General features: G+C 47.1%; 2 protein-coding genes across 24 annotated transcripts; both read right to left on the bottom strand.

The window, feature by feature from the left end:
- Positions 1 to 1,225: 1,225 nt before the first annotated feature.
- RBM23 (RNA binding motif protein 23) lies at positions 1,226 to 12,499 on the bottom strand. Of its 19 annotated transcripts, none has more exons than XR_014810847.1 (16): positions 12,327 to 12,499; positions 8,356 to 8,431; positions 7,662 to 7,783; positions 6,719 to 6,766; positions 6,413 to 6,589; positions 6,107 to 6,160; positions 5,834 to 5,951; positions 5,597 to 5,749; positions 5,375 to 5,512; positions 4,699 to 4,764; positions 4,436 to 4,629; positions 4,017 to 4,136; positions 2,995 to 3,190; positions 2,524 to 2,634; positions 2,349 to 2,433; positions 1,226 to 2,265 (listed from the first exon to the last, which is right to left on the bottom strand). XR_014810847.1 is itself a non-coding variant. In XM_021099253.2 (14 exons), the coding sequence occupies exons 2-14, from the start codon at positions 8,419 to 8,421 to the stop codon at positions 2,262 to 2,264; spliced, it is 1,338 nt and encodes a 445-aa protein (XP_020954912.1). In that variant the 5' UTR covers positions 8,422 to 8,431; positions 12,327 to 12,499; the 3' UTR covers positions 1,226 to 2,261. The 19 variants fall into 19 exon arrangements, 5 of the variants coding, with proteins under 5 accessions (XP_020954912.1, XP_084825371.1, XP_020954922.1 ...); XR_014810852.1 differs by having other exon boundaries at positions 4,436 to 4,610; XR_014810854.1 differs by lacking the exon at positions 12,327 to 12,499 and adding an exon at positions 11,201 to 11,475 and having other exon boundaries at positions 4,436 to 4,610.
- Positions 12,176 to 22,397, bottom strand: PRMT5 (protein arginine methyltransferase 5). Of its 5 annotated transcripts, none has more exons than XM_084966534.1 (18): positions 22,257 to 22,397; positions 21,458 to 21,576; positions 21,063 to 21,148; positions 20,380 to 20,514; positions 19,421 to 19,533; positions 19,227 to 19,276; positions 18,869 to 19,032; positions 18,251 to 18,412; positions 18,002 to 18,079; positions 17,862 to 17,920; positions 17,655 to 17,777; positions 17,393 to 17,568; positions 16,732 to 16,841; positions 16,261 to 16,354; positions 15,957 to 16,073; positions 15,694 to 15,758; positions 14,235 to 14,303; positions 12,176 to 12,593 (listed from the first exon to the last, which is right to left on the bottom strand). In XM_084966534.1, exons 1-18 carry the CDS (start codon positions 22,364 to 22,366, stop codon positions 12,579 to 12,581), a joined length of 1,845 nt encoding a protein of 614 aa, XP_084822660.1. In that variant the 5' UTR covers positions 22,367 to 22,397; the 3' UTR covers positions 12,176 to 12,578.
- Between the last annotated feature and the right edge of the window lie 140 nt (positions 22,398 to 22,537).

The raw sequence follows: 22,537 nt of genomic DNA, 5'->3' as shown, positions 1-22,537 counted from the left end.
AGAGCAAATTAGGCTAGGGAAGGGGTAGGAGTGACAGCGAGTAAGACTGCAGCAGCTTAGAAGGTTCAGGAGTTGGTCCAAAGTTCCAGTGTCTTTTTTTCTTTTTGGCCTCGCCTATGGCATGTGGAAATTCCCAGGCCAGGGATTGAACCCTATCACAGTTGACCACAGCAGTGACAACAGATCCTTAACCCACCACACCATCAGGGGACTCCCCCAGTGGCCTTTCATGCCACAAGTAAGTTTCAAGTACTTGAGTGTAAAAATCAATCTCAGAAGCTAACATCACTTAAAAACCATCCCCCTGCTTAGAAACCTAAACTGACAAATTAAAACCTAACAGCAATTATCCATATTTTTAGCATGACAATAAAGTCTTAACATCCTGTTGCCATAGAGACCAGTAAAAAATGGAAGCCTTGTCCCTGAACCTCAGACCTTCTCTCAATTGGTCCCTACTTGGATGAGCCAGGCTCTGTGATGGCCCCTTACTCTAAACCTCACAAAGCAGGCAAAGGAAGGTGTACCTTACCTTTGGCAGCACCATGCCTGGAATATTCTGCTCCCTGGAATTCATCAATCGGTCCCAGGCAGGAACATACAGAGAGCAAGAGTTGAGGGTGCTGAGAGCAGGAAAACTGCAGATAGAAGGCCTGGGGAGGAATTTTGTATAATGCCCAAACCCCTCTGGATGTTAGACTGGATCTCTACCACAAAGCACGCAAAGGTGGTATGGAGATTAACAGGATAAGAATGTGAGCTTAGGAGGCTCTTAAACTCCTCAAGATCACACAACTAGATCTGCACCTAAAAAAAGGTGCAGAACATGCTACTGTCACACTGCCATCTGGTGGAAAGACAAGATCTGTCCCCAGGCACTGAGATGAGCCTGGAAGGCTGTCCGATGGGCAGGTAGGTTTGGAGACAGTTAAAAAGATGGACAAAAAAAATGTATACATGTATAAGTGGGTCACCATGCTGTATAGCAGAAAACTGACAGAGCACTGTAAACCAGCTATAATGGAAAAAAATAAAAATCATTATATACATAAAGAAAAAAAAAGATGAAAAGACAAAGAAAAAAAAAAAAAAAAAGATGGACAGAGGAGACAATGGGACATAAAGACCATGGGAACATAAAGCAGATACAGATGAGGTGTGCACCTTTTGTCTGTTTTTCTTTCTATAGATCAGATAAAATTAAAATTAAGGAAAGAAAACGCAATGGCATTACAAATGTTTTATATCCCTAGAACCATTTGAGGTTTTGGCTCAGGAGAAGTGAACATTAGACAGACACACCAACAACTGAGACCACACATATGGGCAGCAGCTGGCACAACAGTGAGACTTGCCTTTTGTACAAAGTTTATATATATATATATATTTATGTACACAGACACAGGGTATAAAATCCAGTGAGAAGTGAAAAGGGCTCACGTGTGCCCAGCTAGGGGACAGGAGTGGCTTTAACAGCTGGGCTTGAGCCCACAATCTCCAGAGGCACATGGAAGTGGTGGAGAGAAGCAGCCTCCAGTCTATCCTCCCACCCTGGGCCAAAAGGAAGGACAACTACACAAAGGAAGGTGGAAGATACTGGAAAGGCACCTCACCTTTCACTCAGCTCCTGAATGCCCCTAAGACATCCAAACCAGCTGGCAGGACAGATCATTCCCACACATCCCAGCAAGATGCTAAGCCCCCAGTAGCAGCTCTGGCCCCAAGCCAAGGTCTAAGGCAGGCTGCCCAACGGACACGTCTACACTAGACTTCAAGGCCCGTCAGCACCTTTGAGGTTCACCCCCTCAAAGTCCAAAGCCCTCAGAGACCAGAGGTCTTAAGGGTTTTCTGTGACAGAATGTAGGGTAAAGGTATAGGAAGAGAGCAGTTAGTTCCTTCAGTTAATGCCCTATGGCCTTCCCAACGGGGGAGGAATCAAGGAATCACTAAGGTGGCTAGAAAGCACAATGAAGGACATCCCAGGAGATGATAAATACAGAGAAACAGATGTTCAACCCCAAGTGTAGACTCTGTTCTCTTCAAACAGCAGCTTTCCTCAGCAGAGTCCATTCCCAGTGGGGCCATGGGCAGGAGCTCTTCTTGGTGTCTAAGGGGGGGCCCCAGTTCCCCCACCATCAATGTTCATGCCCTCAGGATGGCTTGGTCCACAAAATGGATAGAAGGAGACGTGGAAGGGTAGATGTGGAGAAGGGAGTAGCAGGACCCAGAGGCACAGCGAGGGATCGGACCTCGCCACTGGTTTACCTGTGACAAGGAGAAAATGTCAACCACAAGCCAAAGGAAAGAATAAGTACAAACACTAAAACAAGCTGGGCCCTAAGACTCACATGGTCTGGGGGGTAAAAAGGCTGGAAAGCTGGAAGCATTGGGAGGCGATTGCCTGGGAGGCCAGGTTCAGGGCCGGACTCAGAGCTGGAATAAAGAGAGGCATAGGCAGTTAGCTCGGAGCAGTACTACCTTCCAGGCCCAATCCTTCTCTCCCTTTCCCAAGTCTAAGTCTACCAGTCAGAGCTGCTGGGTTCAGGGCCCCCAAAGGAACTGCTCCATTCAGCTGCAAGGCAGCAGCTTGGGCAGCGGCAGCGGCAGCAGTGGTTGGCAGCTGGATTCCAGAGCCTAAAAGGGCAAGAAAAGGTGGGGTTAAGTCTCAACCCACAATGTAAAATTCATGTTTTTTTGTGTTTTTTTTTTTTTTTTGCTTTTTTCTAGGGCTGCTCCTGTGGCATATGGAGGTCCCCAGGCTAGGGGCCTAATTGGAGTTGTAGCTGCTGGCCTAAACCACAGCCACCGCAACACCAGATCTGAGCCGCGTCTGCAACCTACACCATGGCTCACGGCAACGCCGGATCCTTAACCCACTGAGCAAGGCCAGGGATCGAACCCACAACCTCATGGTTCCTAGTCGGATTCCTTAACCATTGAGCCATGACGGGAACTCCTAAAATTCATGTTCTTCACTCTGCAGAGAAACCCTACCTTCTGCCAACTTGGCCATGAGCTGCAGACGTCCACCTGCTGATCCCAGGTCCAGCTCCTGGTCTCCATCAGGAAAGGTGATGTCTGTGCTGCCATCCAGCCGCTCAGTCACATGGCCAATCCTCATAGGTCGACCAGCAAGCTCAAAGCCATTCAACTGTTCCAGAGCCCGTCGGGCACACTCAGAGTCAGAGAACTACAAGAAACCCAGGCCATTATCAGGTACCTCCTGGCCACAGACACCCTCTTAAAGCCCCAGTAACACTCCCTAGTCCTACTATCCCAGAAAAATCACATGCTCACTGTGGCTTAAACTTTCCTTTCGCAGGGAATGTCATCTAAGATCCCCATCCCCTCAAATGGTTCTCTGAAAAGAACCTTTCCCAGCTGACTCAAGGGCAATCACTTTTCAATCTTCCAGCTCCACTGAGAACCTAAGAATGCATTATCTGTAGGGAGCCTAGCCCTTCAGGCTGTTTTACAAAGGGGCATATCAAATGGAAGTAAGACAGACTGAGATCCAAGGCTCTTGAGCTTTTGTTTCAGCCCTTGGGGCTAATAGGCAGCAGTCCTCATTCTAGAACTAGGAATGTGGAACTTAAGAGTTCACCCTCAGGAGGACACACACTACACCCCCAACTCCACCCCACCCCAACACTGCTGACTCTGACCTGCTGGCCAGAGGCCTCTACTCTCTTACTCTCCAGTCCCTTTCAGGCATCAGCAGCAGCCTGGCATAAAGAGGATTCCCAGTCTGCTGTTTATGTGTCAAAGGTGTTAACCTAAAAGGCAGCAACACAAGGGCAAAAAGGCCCCACAGGAGTCTTTCTGAGTCTGAGACACACATGGAGCTAGAAAAAGTACTTGCCACCAGGAACACCACAGCTGGCTTTATTTACTCTGATATTACCTGCCCTAGGGCTGGCACGTGGTATTGACAGTTCCTATACAGGTGGTGTAAGGTGGCTTGCTTTACCGGATACTTCTGAGATGAGCAATTCCCACGGTAGAACACAACCTACCTCCCCTCTGCCCTGCAGGCAACTGTGGGGGTGTGTGCTGCCTGGATTGAGCCCAGAAAATATCAGCTTCTATCAGACTTTGTGGCTGGCAGCCAGTCCTCAGCCTGGAGTCACATGGGGCTGGAAGAACCAGTTAATGGGAATTGGAAACAATTTTGTTGGAGTGTCAGGAAAAGGTGAGACTTGCCCACTATTAGGTGGCCTCACTATTTTCCCTATAATCGTATTTAAATACAAAGGTATTTCTCAGTTGAAGAAACTGCTTCAAAAAGGGTAGCACCAGACCTCAGTATGTAACTTCTTACTCCCACCCGATCATTAAGATATACCAATTCTATAAAGCAGGTCTATAAAAGCCCGTATCTAACCTCCCTCATGCCCCCAACCTCTTAGCTGCGGCCTGGAACAGTTACTATTACCCAAAGAGCAAGCTGTAGCACCAGGGAAGCTGGTTGAACTCCTGGACACCCCACACCAGTGCCACTGACAGAGTGTAGGAGCAAAGCCAAGATCTCAAGCAATGCACTCATCTCAAGGGGCAGAAGGCTAGTCCAAGCTTCAGGCACCAAGGTTTATGGGTCACTTAGACAGTTCCTATGGGAGGAGGATGAAGCTAAGCTGCAAAATCAGACAAGTGGATAAACCCAACCTAAAATTAAAAAGTTAAAGACTAGAGACTCACCGTGATAAAACCATAACCTTTAGAGCGGCCTGTATCTGAGTCCTTCATTAGGACAATATTATCGATCTGCAAAACAGGGAGAAATAATTAATAATCTTTTGGTTAACCCCTACCTCTGATCTTTCCTGAGACTGTTCTAAATACCTCTAATTTTCTAGCCAACCCATTACACCTCTCCAAACTGTTTACACAGGAGACAAAGGCAATCTCTTTCCACAGCACTTTTTCTGACTCATCTTACTTAATCTGGACCCCGTTATTATTATTTTTGTCTTTTGTTTTAGGGCCGCATCCACTGCACATGGAGGCTCCCAGGCTAGGGGTCCAATCAGAGCTGTAGCCGCTGGCCCACACCACAGCCACAGCAAGGCCAAATCCTTAACCCACTGAGCAAGGCCAGGGATTGAACCCGCAACCTCATGGTTCCTAGTCGGATTCGCCAATCACTGAGCCACGATGGGAACTCCTGGACCCCATTATTTGATTTCATGGTGCCCATTTTGTCCCCTAAGCAGTGTGAATTCAGAGAAGGAGCCCAACTTTCCCAGCATAGACCCATACGGCCATTATGAAACATGCAGTGGGTTAATCAAGGTCAGATGAAATGAAGAGATACACTCCCCAGGCCTACTTTTCCCAGTTCCCTTTAGAGGACTTTCCTTCACTTTCTACTCACTTTGCCAAAGGGCTCAAAGATGCCACGGAGCATGTCCTCGGTGATATTGAAGTGCAGCGAGCCCACATAGAGGCGCATTGGTCCCCCAGTGCCCTTCTGCAGGTTGTTGGCCATGGCTGCCAGTCGGTTTTTCTCAGCCTGCAGGAGGAGAAAATGGTGGGTCACATCCCACACATACCACATTCAACTCCATCTTCTCAGGTCAGGTCTCAGCCTACTCACCTGTGAGGCCTGTACAATGATAGGCACTCCCAGCAGCCGCTGCCCGGTTAGCCCAATGGCCAGTGGCACAGACTGGATCTCACAGAATTCCACGTAGGCGATGCCCTTAGAACGACGTGAGTTCCGATCTGAGATGATACGTACGTCTCGAACCTATTGGGGCGATAAGGAAATTCTGAGTTGAGCATAAAGGGGGATAGAGAGAGGATGTACTTTTCAGAGAAAACTAAAGGTTACCTTGCCAACAGCAGAGAAAAAGTCCTCTAGGTCTCGGGGCCGAATGCGCGCAGCTAACTGCATACAGAACACTGTGCGGGCATCACGCTCCTCGGGACTCAGATTATCAACAGGCTCCCTAAAGAGTGAGTAAAATTTATTCAGACCTGCCCTCCCACTACTCGGGCATAGTTCTTCAGCTACCCTCAGGTACTACACGTTCCTGTGGTTTGGCTCAAACCGCTTTTTATTCATAATTAACAATCCCTAAAAGAGTGCTCATCATCAACTCACCTGACCGGGCTCTTCTCTCTGAAATGAGGACTCTTACTGTGTCCATACCTACGCCTAGGGAACAGAGAACAAAAACTGAAAACCGTGTCACCCAACTTTACTCACGTCGGCCTAGTGCTTGCTGGGTCTTCCACCATGCGAAGACTACAGCACCTCATCACATACATGAATTCTAGCATCACCCCTCCAGGACCTGGGGCTCCTGCCCATCACAATGGGTTATAAGCACCCTCAGGCAGGGAACGCAGTGCACTTGCTTTACCCAGATTAAGATACAAAGGGGAGCTTAAGAACAAAAGGTGATACCCAGTGGCAAGCGGTGGACTCCTGTAGTGCACACGATCCTCACGACGCCGGTCTCGACTTCGTGACTCACTGTGTCGACGATCCCAGCTGCGGCTGCGGTGACGACGCTGCCGATCTCGACTTCGGCTCCGACTGCCTCTCCGCCTGTGACGATCCCGGTCCCGGTCTCGACTACGACTATGGACAGAAATGACTGTTAGGTTCCTTAAAGAACAAGCCAACCTTCTCTGTCCTTTATCCTGTATCTCTCCCTGGTATCTTTCCATTTATAATTCTCGAAACCCAAGGGTCCCCAGAATAACTGACCTGTGTTTTCTATCCCTGCTTTTACTATGGCTCCGACTCCTCTTTTTCCTGTGAAAAAAAGTATAAATTCTCACTGCTGAGGTTTCACTATCTCTCCCAAGAGAAAGGAATAACAGCCAAGCCAGAGTGAAACAGAAAGCAATAAAAGACCAAAGCCTAGGAGTTCCCGTCGTGGCGCAGTGGTTAACGAATCCGACTAGGAACCATGAGGTTGCGGGTTCGGTCCCTGCCCTTGCTCAGTGGGTTAACGATCCGGCGTTGCCGTGGGCTGTGGTGTAGGTTGCAGATGAGGCTTGGCTCCCGCGTAGGCCGGAGGCTACAGCTCCGATTCGACCCCTAACCTGGGAACCTCCATATGCTGCGGGAGTGGCCCTAGAAATGGCAAAAAGACAAAAAGAAAAAAAAAAAAAAGACCTAAGCCTAGAAGACAATCTAGCAGTACGTCACAACAATGGCATGACACCAATTCACACACAGCCCCGAATGCTGTCAGGTATGTGAAATGGCCATCTCCCCCAAACAAAATCAAGCAAAAGGTGGTGTTCACAAATCAGAGGTTTTCGTGCTAATTTTTTTTTTTTTTTTTTGCTGCACATGGAAGCACATGTGGCACATGGAAGTCCCAAAGCCAGGAATCAAAACTGAGCCACAGCAGTGACAACACCAGATTCTTAACTTGCTGAGCCATGAAGGAACTCTCCTCTTGCTACTTTATTCAAAGGAAATACGCTGCTGCTAGGACTGATCCACAAATGTGCACTGGAAAGTGAACACTGGGAGATCATTAAACCAAGTCACCATTATTCCCATGATCCAGTGAAGCCATTACGAAAAGTCAGAAATCTTATGGGTAAACCACCTCACTGTTTTGGCTGTTTCTATCACAGACACAGTTGTTTCCCTTCCCCAAGTTGCCAACCCATCTTCCTCACACCACACTCACTTGCTTGCCTCCCCACTGGCGCTGCTCCCACTGGTACCACTGCCACTGTTGCTGGTGCTGCTGGTGCTATTGGTGGTGGTGTTAGGGCTCTCCTCGTTGATCTCTTTCCTCTGCTGCTCGTCCTGAGGGGTTCGCCAGAAAAATGACACAAGGTGCGAGGTGGCAGACACACAGAATCCATTGGGCAAAGAAAGAACAAAAGTGGACAAGGAAGAAAACTTATGAAATCAAAGCTTTCAATCATCTAAACAGTTTCTGTGCACCTGGATCTCCCTGCAAATGGAATGAAAAGAAGGGAAGTACCCAAAAAGAAGAGATCAGTGTGACAGATTTTGATGTTAACACTTCTGCTACTCAACATCTGTTCATTGACATCTATTTCCCAGGAGAGTGGGAAATTAGCTACATCTGACATACACAGTTTTTCTACTCTGTCACTGAGCCCTGTGAGCAAGGCACTCGTTCCCACCACAAAGGTATGTTGCCTGCTCCCAGGTTTTGGAGTCCTTTATGAAACCATGGCCTTTGAGTATTGGATTCCAGTAGAACTTACTAAAAGATTATGCTTTTTATGAATAGCCACTGTACCTAAATAAACAAACAGGAAAAAAAGATTCACAAAATGTTGAAACTGATGACCCACAACTGCTTTTTCTTACCACCCCAATTCCAAGAGTAAGGTGGGGAACATTACCTCCTCTTTTTTATAGGGAGCCTCCAGCATGGCCTCAATCACTATATCAAAGTCATCGGATGCCATTGTAGCAGATCTGAGGAGAGAACATCAATACATAAGAAGTTCACTTATATTCTTCCTCCCCTTCCAGCACATTCCCTCCCCACTCCAAGAAACAGACTTCAGGATACATAGTTCTGTTCCTTGAACTCCAGAGATCTTACCAGCTGTTGCTTACCCTAGGTTTATTTTTGCATCTTACAGATCTGAACTAGTTCTGCTTTGTGGCTTAGAAAGGTCAGGGGTCTAAAAGGAAAGTGAATATCGAGGCAGAGACAAAATACAATATAGACCCTGTCCTATGAAGAGAAAATGTTGGCACTCAAAATTACTATTCACCTTACAATGGACACTTAGCCTCCATTCTACTGTTCAAAACTCTGAATAAATAACTGATTTAAACTTAAATCAGCATGTATTTCCAAAAAAAGGTAAGAAGGCAAAAGTAAAAATTGGGAGCAAGACAAAGCAATACCAGAATAATGCAGATCTGCCCTAAGCTCTTCCCCACATGCCCCACCCAAACACCAAAAATGAGAGGATTTATCATTAGATATTTTCTGTATAATACCAACTCTGAGTTTAAGTAATTCAGAAAGACTCTGACTAAGACAGGCTTAACCAGTCCCACTTTGAAGATTTTTTGTCTAGGCAGGCAAGGTAAGACTTCTCATCTGCCTACCCCAAGCTTTGACATCTAGCAATCGTCTTTCCCAAGTCTGTCCACCATAGCTCTGTCAAATAAGAAAAACAGAAGACACCAAACAAATCAATAGAATAAATTATTCAAAAATTAACTAGCTTGCAATCATCAATGTACATAGCATGGATGAATCTCAAAATAATTATGCTAAGTGTACGAAAATATGTTTAAAGATATATATAGTATGATTATATTTACATAAAATTACAGGAATTTACATAAAATTCCATAAAATTTCTGTAGTGACAGAAAGCAGAAACTATATATCGCTGGTTACCTAGGAATAGGAAAAGGTGGGAAGGGGCCAGAAGGAAAGGATTACAAAAGGGCACTTTGGAAATTTTAGGGGCAATGGTTTCATGGGTGTTAGTTAACACATATTAAAACACATCAAAATCCATCAAACTGTATACTTTAATGTGTAGTTTTATTTCATGTGATTTATCTCTTAATAAAGCTGGAAAAAAATACACAAATCTGAAGAACTTCTATGTATGGAGGCTAATCATAATCAGACTTTCCACATCCAGAAGAGCTGTGTCTTCCTTAAAGCAGCTAATGCATCATCCAATCATGCTGTCTTGGTTGCCTTAGGCCACCCTATTTTGATGACTGAATGAGAGTAATCATATCTATCATTTTTCTATCTAATGTTGCTAGGCACTGTGCTAAACATGTTACAAAGATAAGATTCTTGACAAGAGCCAAACAATAAAACTGACTTGGAGCCAAATTCAAGGATTTTATTTTATTTCGGCCATGCCTGTGGCATGCAGAAGTTCCTGGATCAGGGATCAAACCCACACCACAGCAGTACACTGTAGTGATAATGCTGGACCCTTAATCTCTAAACCACCAGGGAACTCCCAAATTTAAGGATTAAAATGGAAAACAAACCAAAACCAAATAGGTGTGTCTAAAAACCAATGAACTCAATCTCTTATAACACCTTACATTTATTTAGCAATCAGTTGTAACATATGCTACAGAGACATACTGAATCTGATGCATAGATGAAAAAACTAAGGTTTAGAGCTCCCTTTGCAGCTTAAGAGTGTTAAGAACCCAACTAGTATCCACAAGGATGCAGGTTCAATCCATGGCCTCGCTCAGTGGGTTAAGGATCCAGTGTTGCCGCAAGCTGTGGTATCGGTCTCGGATGAGGCGCAGATCTGGTGCTGCTGTGTCTGTGGTGTAGGCCAGCAGCTGCAGCTCTGATTCGACCTCCAGCCTGAGATCTTCCATACGCCACAGGCTTGGCCCTCAAAGGACCAAAAAAACAAGAAACAAACTAAGGTTTTGTGAACTGCCCAGTCATATACCTCAAAAGGAGGAGCTGACCTTGATCAGAAATCTTCTGACTCTTGGAGTTCTTGTCATGGCTCAGTGGTTAACTAATCTGACTAGGAACCATGAGGTTGTGGGTTCGATCCCTGGCCTCACTCAGTGGGTTAAGGATCCGGCGTTGCCATGAGCCCTGGTATAGGTTGCAGACTCGTCTCGGATGCCGCGTTGCTGTGGCTCTGGTGTAGGCCAGTGGCTACAGCTCCCATTCGACCCCTAGCCTGGGAACCTCCACATGCCATGGGAGTGGCCCAAGAAATGGCAAAAAGACAAAAAAATAAATAAAAAGAAATCTTCTGACCCTTAGTCTAGGTTACCTCTCATGTAGTTTATAACTTAACCTCAAAAGAAACTTCAAAAAGAGAAGCACACAGCATACCAAGATATCTACTTTTAAATATATACTTATCTGGAGAATTAATGTTCTGATAGGTTTATCAAATGAATCAGTCCCATTAGTCACACCTTATTGTGTGGCTTACAGATATTCGGTAACAGTATATGCTTCAATATATCCGTAACCAGGCTGATTTTAATATATGCTACCCAGCCTATTGTGGGAAAATAGTTCTAAAAGTAAGTTTTTCATCTACTGACTGTTCCTTTCAGTCCTATTGGTTGGAATACAAATTTTCAAATCGTCGTAATGTTCTTCATTTTTTACAGTCTGCCTTTAACCCTCCAAATAAAATGCTTTCTGATTTCAAGAACTGCTCTTAACTGTTCAGTGGCTAGTAGAGAATAAGAATAACTTACCAAAAAGGAAAACCTTCAGATAAGTCAACAAGTGAACCCCTACCTATGGAATAAAGTTTTCAGACTTCAGAAACGAATGAATCTATTTAATCACACACATATATATAACACCAGCACACTTTGCAACTTGAAATCTCACTGGGTCTAATCTATCTTTCTAAATGTTCTAAAAATATTATGAGTTTTCTGGTTGGAAGTTTTCAAATTAAGTCCTAATTACTGGTCAAAGTCCATTCAATCCCATCCATTAAAACTTTGCTTTCCTCCAACCCTGCTCTGAAAAATTGCATTAGGGTTCCACAACCATGGCGCTGCATGGACCCTGTCATGCCACACAGTCAAGACCCACGTCAGCGCTTGGGTCCCACTGCTGCGGGGGCAAAGGAGAATGAAGAACCGCGGTTGGCCTGGATTGGGCATAATTCACCAAACGCTGAAGTTCCAGGGGTGATGGTAGCGCCATCTCCTGGGTCCGGTCACTGAGCTGGGCACAAGACAGCTTAATTAAGTACAGCAACAATGAAAAAGATAAAAACATTCCCCACGCTGTGTAACAAGCCAAGGCCACATTTCAAAACACGGACCTACAAGTAACCGACGGGCAGCATCTCTGCGAGGGCCGGTATCCTGATGCTGAAACCTCGTTTGTGGCCTCACTATATTCCTCTACCGCCGCCACGGAATGTGTGAGCAGTGACCAAACACGGAACGTGAAACTTCAGACACTGAGGAATAAATCTCAATTCCCTCATCTCTCTGAGTAGTGCCACTAGGGCCTGAAAACCGATCCCAAGTGTCCTCTGAGACTGTCCCTCCACAGTACGTGGGACTCTAAACATCAGCAATGTGGGAACCTGGAAAGGGATCAGTCACGGGGATCCTTGAAACAGTCTTTCATCGGTAGACACAGCCACGAGGCTGCCGATCCCTAATACAGTGCCAGTGGACAACAATTAAGTAGCGAACACTTCCAGATCAAAGAAAGCCAAAAAAAATTTATTTTAAAAGTTTGCCCCATTCTGCTCTTAACGCCATTTTCTGCCTCTGACGTAAGGGGGAGGGGCCGTGCGACAACGTCACGCATAGGTGACGTCGCGACGGGGGGACCGGTTTCGGGGTTTCTTACCAGTTCCGGGTCCCCGCAGGGGGACCCCGGTTCCTTCGGTTCCTCTGGGTGTGTCGGAGGGTGCTAAGTATGTCTCTCTTCCAGACACTCCGCAATAAAAGCACCACAGCAACCGGAGCTGCTCCACTTCCCGCAAAATGGCGGCAGCTCCACAGTCTTCCAGAACCTTCCCCGATCTGCGCAGGCGCGGAAACATTCAGGCGGCAGAACGAACCTCTCCGGTTTAGCGGCAACAGTCCAAAGTACAGATTTTCATTGGCTAAAATCCTAAGCAAGGGTGGAGCCAAGCTCAAAGGTCTCTTAGCAACCATCAAGTTCCCATTGATTGGCTAACCTTTCCAAGACTGGGGAAAAGCAGAAGCTTTAGACATCCGCCCATCGCTCTCATTGGTTAAATGGCTTGCGACAGGGCGGGGAAACCCGGCGCAGACGCGGCAAGGACTCGCCTGCCCAGCTCCCCCGCACTCCTGAAGCTAGGTCAACGCTGTGGGCGGAGCCAACGGGGAGGTACAGTGACGTCCTTGCCGGTCCCTATTCTATTTTGGCAAGACGGGGTCTCATTAAGCTTATCCAGGACGGCTTTATAGAGAGCAACTGCATTTGCTTCACGTGGGGAGGAATGCTGGGCTCCACATCCTCATTCTGTCTACATTCTCTCCTAGCCGCCGCCTTCTGTCCTCAGCGCTTGGACCTGATTAGTCGGTCAGATTAGTCTTCCACATTCTGCCTGGTCCTACAGCTCACATACCTTCAGTTCAAATCAGTGCCCCACACACCTCGAAACCACAAGAAAAGAGTTTCGCAAGTGACTCTTTGGGTGCAACAATACTCATCCCTCTAACCATAAAGAGAAGGAATTGTCCACACTCATGACCCAAGGGCTTCCAGAACCCTAAGACTTCAGCTGCCAGAAACGTAGCTGGTTAAAACATGGAGAGGGCCACGAAGTGAGAGGAATCATGTTGAGTCCTAATTTGGTATATTAACTTTATATCATTGTACCAATTTCAAATCCTTCCTCTGTAAATGTAGAACTGGATTATGTCTGAGGATTTCCAACTTTAACCCTGTGATTTTATTCAAACAAAATATGCGGCTTCTGGCTGCAGGAGTCTGGGTAACTTCCAGTATTTCTCCCAAGAAGTAACAAAGGAGCTGGCAGTGCAGCAGCTCAGGAAGGTGAAAGGGTGGCTGGCTTCACTCACTACCCCATCTTTCTTCATGGCAGCACCCTGCCCTGTCCCCAGACAAGAGCCTTATCACAGGTCCTAATGGATAAGACCGCACTGTAGCTGGACCTGGGAGTCCAAGAGTCACCACTAAGCTTCTTAAATAGGAAATAAAGCAAGGTCCCTTCGTGTCTTGGAAAAGAGCACAGGTCTGAATTTGTGTAAGTAAGGGGTGGAGAAACAGGCAGGGGGCAACAGGGTTGGAGCAGGAAAGGCCATAACTTCACTTTATTTGTATTTCCTCCTTACACAAAACCACCAAAACAGGAACAGAGATGGGCAGGGAAAAAGGCTGAAAATTTGTTCAATCCACATGTTCTCAGGGCTATTCCAGGGAGCACTTGAGGCTGAGTGCCTGTTGGAGCAGCCTCAGATCCAGCACAAACTCCTCATGCCTTAGCCAGAGGTCTTCACAGGTTGGCAGCGCAAGCCCTGCAATTCTCACCCTTTGCCCATGGCCTAAGGTAGGAAAGCTGACTGAAATGCTCCTCTCTGATGGGCAAGGCAAATCAGAACCCATGGTGTACTGCACCTTCTGTGCTACAGGAGTAGAACCTGAAGCTGCTTCTAAGGTTTTAGACACTTGCAGGCAGGGCTAGAGGCCAATGGTGTAGGAGCGGCCTGTGGGGTTGTGAATAGCAGAACAGACAGGTGCTGTCACAGCCCACTCATACCACACCTTCTTGGAATTGCTGCATCGCCAGAAACGGACACAGATGGTCTGGCCTTCACGCACTGTAATAGGCTGCTGTAAGAAGAAAGACAGGGGAGTTCAGGGTGGAGCTAATCAATTTTATGTGGCAATGTAGCTAGCTAGGTGTGGAGAGAAAATGATCAAACGTGATGTTCCAACCCTCATGAGGTTTATTTGAGGTCTATCAGAACAAATAATCAGAACAGAACAGACACTGAACAAATAATAAAAAGTGGGATGAATGCTGTGAACAGGGATGGGGTGCTATAAAGGCATCTATGAAAGGTAGCGCTAACCTAGGCTAGAAAGTCAGGGAAAGTTATCTGACAATAGGAATGTTTCATGAGACCTGGGAGATACGTTAGCTGGGTCAAGAAATGAACAAAGAACTTTATAGGCAAAGGACAAAGGTGTGAAAACCTGAAGCAGGAAAGAACATGGAGTATTAGAGGAACTGAAAGAAGGTCCATAGGACTGAAGCAATGTAATCAAGGGGACAATAACTGAAAAGGCAGGCAAAAACTAGAGCACACCATCTAATAAGGATTTAAGACCGTTTTTTAAAAAAATGGTTACTCTATAATATACAGGTTTTACTGGGATTTTTTTTGCCCCCCCCCCCCCTTTTAGGGCTGCATCTGCTAGGGCCTAGGCTAGGGGTTGAATCGGAGGTGTAGCTGCCAGCCCACACCACAGCCACAGCAATGCAGGACCTGAGCTGCAACTGACCTACACCACAGCTCACAGCAATGCCAGATCCTTAAACCACTGAGTGAGGCCAGGAATCAAACGCACGTCCTCATGGATACTAGCCAGGTTCATTACCACTGAGCCACAATGGGAACTCCCAAGGATGTAAGACCTTTATCTTCACATCAGTGCAGAAGATATTGAAAGGTTTTAAAATAGGAGACAGATGGAGTTCCCGTAGTGGCACAGTAGTTAACGAATCCAACTAGGAACCATGAGGTTGCACGTTCGATCCCTGGCCTTGCTCAGTGGGTTAAGGATCCGGTGTTGCCATGAGCTGTGGTATGGGTTACAGACGCGGCTCAGATCCCACGTTGCTGTGGCTCTGGTGTAGGCCAGCGGCTACAGCTCCAATTAGACTCCTAGCCTGGGAATCTCCATATGCTGCAGGAGTGGCCCTAGAAAAGGCAAAAAGACAAAAGAAAAAAAAGGAGACAGATATGATCTGATTCACTTTTTTAAAAAGACTGACTCTTTCCTGAGGTGGAGAACAGAGAGAAGAATAGCCAGAGCAGATGTGGGAAAGCCAGGTGGAAGGCCATTGCAGATAGCCCAACATCTGCAACAGGATCCAAGAGCACGAGAGCAACAGAACAAGGGTCATGGTCAAGCATCGTTCTGGCAGAAAGGAAGAGGCAAAACACCAAAGACAGCAGTTACCCTTTAACCAAGGAGCCTTAAAAGTGATTCTTACCTTAATGGGGAAGAGGATGGGAAACCATGAGAACATCCCAGGGGAGTGAGTCTCTGGACGGATACCTAAGTGGACAAAGTCATTTTAAAAATTGAGATCTCTGTGACTCTGCTTTTTGCCTTGGCTGAGAAGTGTCTTCTGTGAACACAGAACAAATAATCAAAGATCCCCATTCACTGATTCCTATTACTCTTAAAGAAACATGTACATAAGCTGCCCAGGTAGCATACCCTTATACCCCATCCACTGCCCTAGACACTCACTCAGAGTGATGTCCTGATAAAGCACCGTCTCAAAGTAGCCTGCAAAGCCATGCAGCACTGTGTTCACCTCCACAGGAAACTCCAAGGTGCAGTACCGGTTGTTGTCAACCATAGGATCTGTCAGGGAAGAGCTGTGTGGGTGAAGAGGGGCCAGATGCCATAGACCTCTCGGTAAAGCATGAGCAGGATCAGGAAAGGAAGCCTAGATAGAGGCCGGATAGAGCAGACCCAGGACAGCAAGGGAAGAAACCAGGAGGGCAACCTCTCACCCTTCCCATCAGAGGACAGCCATGTAGGAACCCACCTCTGTTGGGGTGGCTGAAGGTAAAACAGGGCTGGGGAGCAGAGAGCTGGTGGAAGTTGTGCAGCCGTACCACATAAGGCATCTCAAACTGGGCCTGTCCCAAGAGAGAGAGCAAGAGCTGGAGAAGACAGGCAAGGGCTACTCATTACCTCAGGGACTACAGCTCCAGCTTCGGGGACTAAAGATCACAACATAGTTCCACTTCCACTATTTTCCCACATCCCCGACTATTCCTTCACCTCTTCATCTTCTCCAGTGGAAGAAAACAGTTATGCTAATATAGAAAAAGAAAGGGACTAAAGAGAGAAGAGTCCTCCAAGAGAGAATGGCTCCCTGTTGGCTCAGTGGATTAAGGATCTAGCAATGTCACCGCTGTGGCTTCGTTTTGATCCCTGGCCTGAAAACTTCTGCATGCCGCAGGTATGGCCAAAAAAAAAAAAAAGAAGAAGAAGAAGAAGAGAGTGGCCTCACCTCAGGGTCACGGTCTTTTTCCCGACAGGCTCGAACCTCATTGTACAACTTGGAGGAGGAGATGGGAGCTAGAAAGGAGGTGTATTCCCCAGGGATGCTCACGCCATCATCTGCAGAGCAGAAGGTCACATTACTTCCCAAGGGCTAGAAACAGTGTATCTGTACTCAGTGAAGGCCCAGACCTCCCACATCAAAAGACTCAAGCAGTTTCGTGTTGTCACATTCTCAGGCCGACCTGCTCCCTACTCCTTGTCCTGGGGGATTCCACTTCTAGGTTAATTTATAGTCACACAAGAGTAAAGTTGGAAGGAACCCAAGGTCTTCTAGTCTAGAGGTTCTTAACTCTCTTAATACAAAGTCCTCTGAGATCCTGATGAAAGCTAAGCCCAAGGTACATATCATGTCAGCTCAGGGAGTTCACAGACCTCAGATTGAGTCTTTGCTCTGGTCCTCCCCTCATCTTACAGACGTGAACACCTAGGTTCAGAGAGACTGCTTCATTTGCTAAGGCTCCTGCCCCAAGTCTACCCGCCTTCCCCGCTTCCCCTAAACCTTGCAGCTTCCTCTAGGCTACTGCCACACCCATCCCTCCCCAACCCGCTCCCACCTTCCCAGCTGATAATCCAGTCCCCTTATGCAATACACCCCAGCCTAGAGGCACCTTTTAAGAAGTGCTGGGCTCCATCCAGGCACTCGGGTGACAGCTCATTGTCAGCGAAGGACCCCAGAAGCTCACTGACAATGATATCTGCTTTCTCTGGAGCCACCCATTCCCGCATGTCCGAGGAGACTACTGTCACCTGGCTTCCCCATTCTTCAAACTGCCAATTCTCCAGCCTAAAACAGAGATGATACAAGTGAGGACACAGCTAAGAAAAACTGGCACTGGGGACAAACTTGCCAACAAGGAGGTTGCTACTCACGTCACCACAGCATTTGGGTTCTTCTCCACAGCGTACAGCTTTATCCGCCGGTCAGCCTGCTTGGCTGCCCGCAGGGAGGCATTCACCAGGGGCCCCCGGCCCGCTCCCAGCACCATGAGCACTCTATGAAAGAGACAGGAGTCAAGCTGACTCGGCATATAGAGACACAGGCATGCAAAGCTCTGGGCTCATGGGGAGAGCACTCACTGGACGTTGGTGTCCTTCTCCTCCTCTGGCACTCGGTCTAATAGACATTTATAGATGGCCTGGGGGAAGAGAAAAGACCTCATGGTTGTAATGCCATCCTCACCCAGGTCATCCTAGCCAATCTGAGATCCACACTATACCTGCTGGTATTGAGAGTATTTGATGGGGTCCTTTTCAAACACTTCATATGTTTGAGATTCCAGATTATCCATCAGTGGCTGATGAAATGAAAAAGAGAAAGTAAGTGAGCCAGTTTCTAGCAAGGACAGTGCACCAGAGTACCAAAGCCTTCCCACTGCTCCCTGAGCTTTGTCAGGATTTTCAGGCACCTGCTCTCAGGAGACATTTCCGTCCGCCACCTCCCTCCTCTCAGTGCACTCCAGACCCACCTGGAGTGGGGACTGCAGGTAGTCTTCATAGCCCTTGGCAAAGAGTTCGTAGGCATTGGGTGGAGGTCGGTTCTGGCTCAAGTATTCTAAGTATTGGAGGTAGGAGCAGAACTCCTTCTCTGAGTGGTGGTTGGTGCCTGTAATGATGAACTGCACCTCCAACTGCGAGGATAAGTCAGACCATCAGACACAATCTTTAAACCAAGAGGATATTATTATGGTTTGTGGGCGAAGAGCTCTAGCATAAAATATGGCCCAGATCAGCAGTTCTCTGGTCCAACAAATACCTCCAAATAACAACAAAAGCAGCACAAACCCTCCTATGCCACATAAGCATCATCCTGGCCCATGGCTCCTTGTTGTAACTTCTTAAATGAAACTTTCTGCAAAGTTCTCATGAGACCTGGTTCCTTTTGAAATATTTCTGGGCCTCCTACTGCTATTTGTCTTTTTGCTCTCAAGACCCCCAACTTTGCTGAAATTGCTCTCCAGAAATTAGAAAGGAAAAGAGTTAGCCCCACAGAGAGAGAAAAAAAAAAAAATCCATCATACATATATGTGTGAATAAGGCAGCAAGAAGAGTAGCTGGAGCACGTTTAGAACCTTTCTACTACACACCTTGAGGAGTCGGAAGATCAGCCTCTGATGCATCTTAGAAAGAACAGGAAATCCCTTCTTATTGGTCAGGAAAATGCTGGTGGGGAGAATGGCTGCTTTGATGGGCTCCCCAAGCCAACGATCAATGACATGATTAGATGGAAGGTCAGCACCAATTTCAAGAGCTACACAAGGGAAAATATCTGTCAGTCACTGATAAGCCAGAAGTCTCTCCTTGCTCTTTTGTGCAAGATCTATTTTTCTCAAGACAAGGCAGACTGAGGCACAGGGAAAGGAGCAAGCACATATACACGAAATTCCCGATTCTTCATCACAGAAGGTCAAAGGACAACCTATGCCAGGACCTTCATGGACTTACCCACCGCAATCCTTTTGCTATAGTCACACAAGGTTCGGAAGTTGTGCCACCTGTTCAGTCAAACACAGGAAAATACAGTCAAATATATATAGCCCACCAACCACCATACCTCAAGGAGACCCTCCTGCAGGGCCCACCCTGTACTTCCTCTCACCCTACCCTTTGCCCTGGCACAGCAGCAGAAGGAGACATACCACATCCACGTCTTCTCCTCTCCGCTGTACTCCTCTGTGTGTGATGCTGGTGCATTCTCGATTATATCATCTCTTAGGTCCTCTGGTGCCACCAATGGCACCCGCATCCAGAACTGCACATGAACAATAAATAGCTTCTGTACCTTAATTAATTAATTAATTTATTTTTGGCCGTGCCCTTGGCATGTGGAAGTGTCCAGGCTGGGGATCAAACCCCACCACAGCAATAACCCAAGCCGCAACAGCGACAACACCAGATTCTTAACCCACTGCGCCACAAGAAAACACCTCTCTGCCCTATTTAGAACTCTATTTTGAACTCATTGGGTCCAGAAGCTTCTTTCAATTAAAAAGATCTTGATCCAGGAGTTCCTGTCATGGCACAGGGGAAACGAATCCGACTAAGAACCACTAAGAGCTAAGATTGTGGGTTTGATCCCTGGCCTCCCTCAGTGGGTTAAGGACCTGATGTTGCCATGAGCTGTGGTGTAGGTCGCAGACACGGCTCAGATGTGGCGTTGCTGTGGCTATGGTGTAGGCCGGCAGCTACAGCTCTGATTTGACTCCTAGCCTGGGAACCTCCATGTGCCACAGGTGCAGCCCTGAAAAGACAAAAAAAAAAGCTTAAACATAAATAAATAAAAAGATCTTGATCTAGATTTCAACTTAATCCCCTTACATGCTTTTCCCAATTGTGATTTTATGTATGTGCACACGTATCTCGTGTACATCCTTATGTAAGTATCTGCCCTGTCTTTTACTTTATTATAAGTTTCTGGAGATAATAGAATATGCTATGTATTTTATAAGTCTCTGCTTACCACTTTTAGTTGTGGGTAGGCAGGACTGACATTTAAATTCTGCCTAATGCACCCTTTACTGAATGGCTAGGAAAAGAAGATATTTAGCACAGCCTGACTACCATAATGTGCAGCAGGAAAGGAGGCCCTCAGCCATACCATGGAGGAGTGGTGGCCAGTGTGGATGTGATTAGTCAAAACTCTTGCCAAGTTTGTGTTATCTTCCTGATTTAGGGGCAGCAGGAAAGCTGGAAGACCCAAATAGGCCCCAAAATTCAGCTCCTGTAACATAGCCTAGAATGGAGAACAAGAGGCAAAGTTAAGAGCTAGCAACTCAAACAACCTTTTTTTTTTTTTTTTTTTTGTCTCTTTAGGGCTGCACCCACGGCATATGGAGGTTTCCAGGCTGGGGGTCCAATCAGAGCTGAAGCCGCCGGCCTACGCCACAGCCACAGCAACTCAGGACCTGAGCCATGTCTGCAACCTACACCACAGCTCACGGCAATGCCGGATCCTTAACCCGCTGAGCAAGGCCAGGGACTGAACCCTTGTCCTCATCCTCATGGATGCTAGTTTTTTTTTTTTTTTTTTTTTTTTATTTTCCCACTGTACAGCAAGGGGGTCAGGTCATCCTTAGATGTATACATTGCAGTTACAGTTTTTTCCCCCACTGGATGCTAGTTTGATTCATTAACCACTAAGCCACAAGGGGAACTCCTCAAACAGCTTTAAGTGCATTACATCAGATTTACTAAGTTATGGAGGGGAAAAATCTGTTCTCCCCATCCAGGTTGTTTACAGATCTGATCTTTAGAAAGATTCGGTGAAGATGTCAGTCTTACCGCCTCAGAGTTCCTGCGGATCTTCTCCACTTTTGAGTCTGGACGAATCCATGGGGAAAGCTTGCCCACAATTAGTGTATTCCAGTCTGCACTCCCCAACCCAAGAAAGACAAAGACTGAGTGAGGTTCAGCACTTTATGCATTCAATTTCTATTTCTTAACAGGGAATAGTAGAGATGAGAGACAAAAGGCTTTTTCTATCACAGATACAGGAAAGCCTGATGCAGAATAGGAAACTAAGGCTTTGAGCAGTAAGCAAGGAGAGAACAAGAGTTATCCATATCCCAGGGTTGAACAAATACATCCAGGTCAAGAAAGGAAGAGGAAGAAGGCACTGATAAAACATAAGTTGTTACTGCCTCTAATAATTAAGGGGCATGTGGGATGGTCCCTACCCCTTCCTGACAGCAGTAGGTCTGATCGTGTCTGGGGACCCGGCCGATTCTTAGCAGGTTCCTGAGTGAACTCCCTCTTGAAACGCGGGTGGAAGACAGGCATGCAGAGGAAATCAAACCTACAACCACGACAGACCCAGAATCGTCATGTAAAGAGAGTAGCAGTGCCCAGCGATCCAAGCAATTGGACTAGGCTATCTCCATTCTGCACAACCCTTTCAGCTGCCATTAGTCAGTCACTCGAATGGGCTGCTGAATTCGGCCCATTTTAGGGAATATCACTTCCACTGCGTTGTGCCTCAATTTCTTCCCAGAACAGAGCCATGGAAAAGATGAGAAAAGAGAAAAGATGAAAATCCACGCCACGTGGACTTTCTACTCTGTTGTCACTGATTTTCCAAGACTGTCATATCCAGATCTGCTCCAGTACTACCCAGGCTTCAGCCCTCAAGGTTCATCTCTCCTCTCCCTAGCCCCATAACACTTCCTCCCACTCTGAGACAAGAACCTCGCACCTCGCTCTCCAGGGCCCTTGAGGTCGTACGCCCTCTTTTTGAGTTTACCTGATAACTCTCTCGACTTTGGGGTTCAGGGACCACACGTTCCCAATATGTCTTTCTTTCTCTTTCTCTTACGCTCCAGGGCCGGAGGCTTCTCCCTACATGGACTAGCGGTTTCTCCCACCCTAATCTTATCCACTCCGACCCCCTCACCCCTGCTTCCCAGGGATGACTGGTCTGCCCCTCTCAGTCCCCGAGTTCCGACCCCGCATTCTGTTCGCGGAAGTCCAGGCCCTCACCCCTGCTTGGCCACAGCCCCCAGTGTGTCAGCTATTTCGGGGACGCAATTCAGGTCCCTCCCGCTGGACACGCGGCTTCCACCGGCACCGCCGACCGCCATCGCCGCCATCTTTTCCCTCGCGCAGTCCACGCCGAGATTCCCTGACACTGGCAGCCAATCACAAAGCCGAAAAAAAGCCCCCGGAAGGCGGGACGAGTCTCCCTGACAACCAAAGCGTCTCCCAGGGTCCCGAGCAAGTGGAGGAGGGGTGGGAAGTGGCTCTTCCTGCCAATCCGCAGG

This window comes from Sus scrofa, chromosome 7 (genome assembly GCF_054392235.1).
Source record: "Sus scrofa isolate SSC_HxYL_T2T_F1_AM1 chromosome 7, Sscrofa_HxYL_maternal_Yorkshire_Landrace_v2.0, whole genome shotgun sequence".
Taxonomy (NCBI): Eukaryota; Metazoa; Chordata; class Mammalia; order Artiodactyla; family Suidae; genus Sus; species Sus scrofa.
The sequence above is the reverse complement of the archived record's forward strand: the minus strand, read 5'-3'. Positions and strand labels throughout refer to the sequence as shown.

Bases quoted from the DNA above. Each gene is read 5' to 3' on its own strand.
- RBM23 (XM_021099253.2), bottom strand. From the start codon at position 8,421: ATGGCATCCGATGACTTTGATATAGTGATTGAGGCCATGCTGGAGGCT. The intron at 6,590-6,718 runs GTCAGTTATTCT...TTCTGTCCATAG, and splicing joins AGCAGGGATAGAAAACACAG to TCGTAGTCGAGACCGGGACC. The intron at 5,952-6,106 runs GTGAGTTGATGA...CTCACTCTTTAG, and splicing joins AGAGAGAAGAGCCCGGTCAG to GGAGCCTGTTGATAATCTGA.
- PRMT5 (XM_084966533.1), bottom strand. From the start codon at position 22,366: ATGGCGGCGATGGCGGTCGGCGGTGCCGGTGGAAGCCGCGTGTCCAGC. The intron at 19,277-19,420 runs GTATGTCTCCTT...TTGACTGAACAG, and splicing joins GAGGAGAAGACGTGGATGTG to GTGGCACAACTTCCGAACCT. The intron at 15,759-15,956 runs GTGAGTGTCTAG...TTGTCCACTTAG, and splicing joins TTATCAGGACATCACTCTGA to GTATCCGTCCAGAGACTCAC.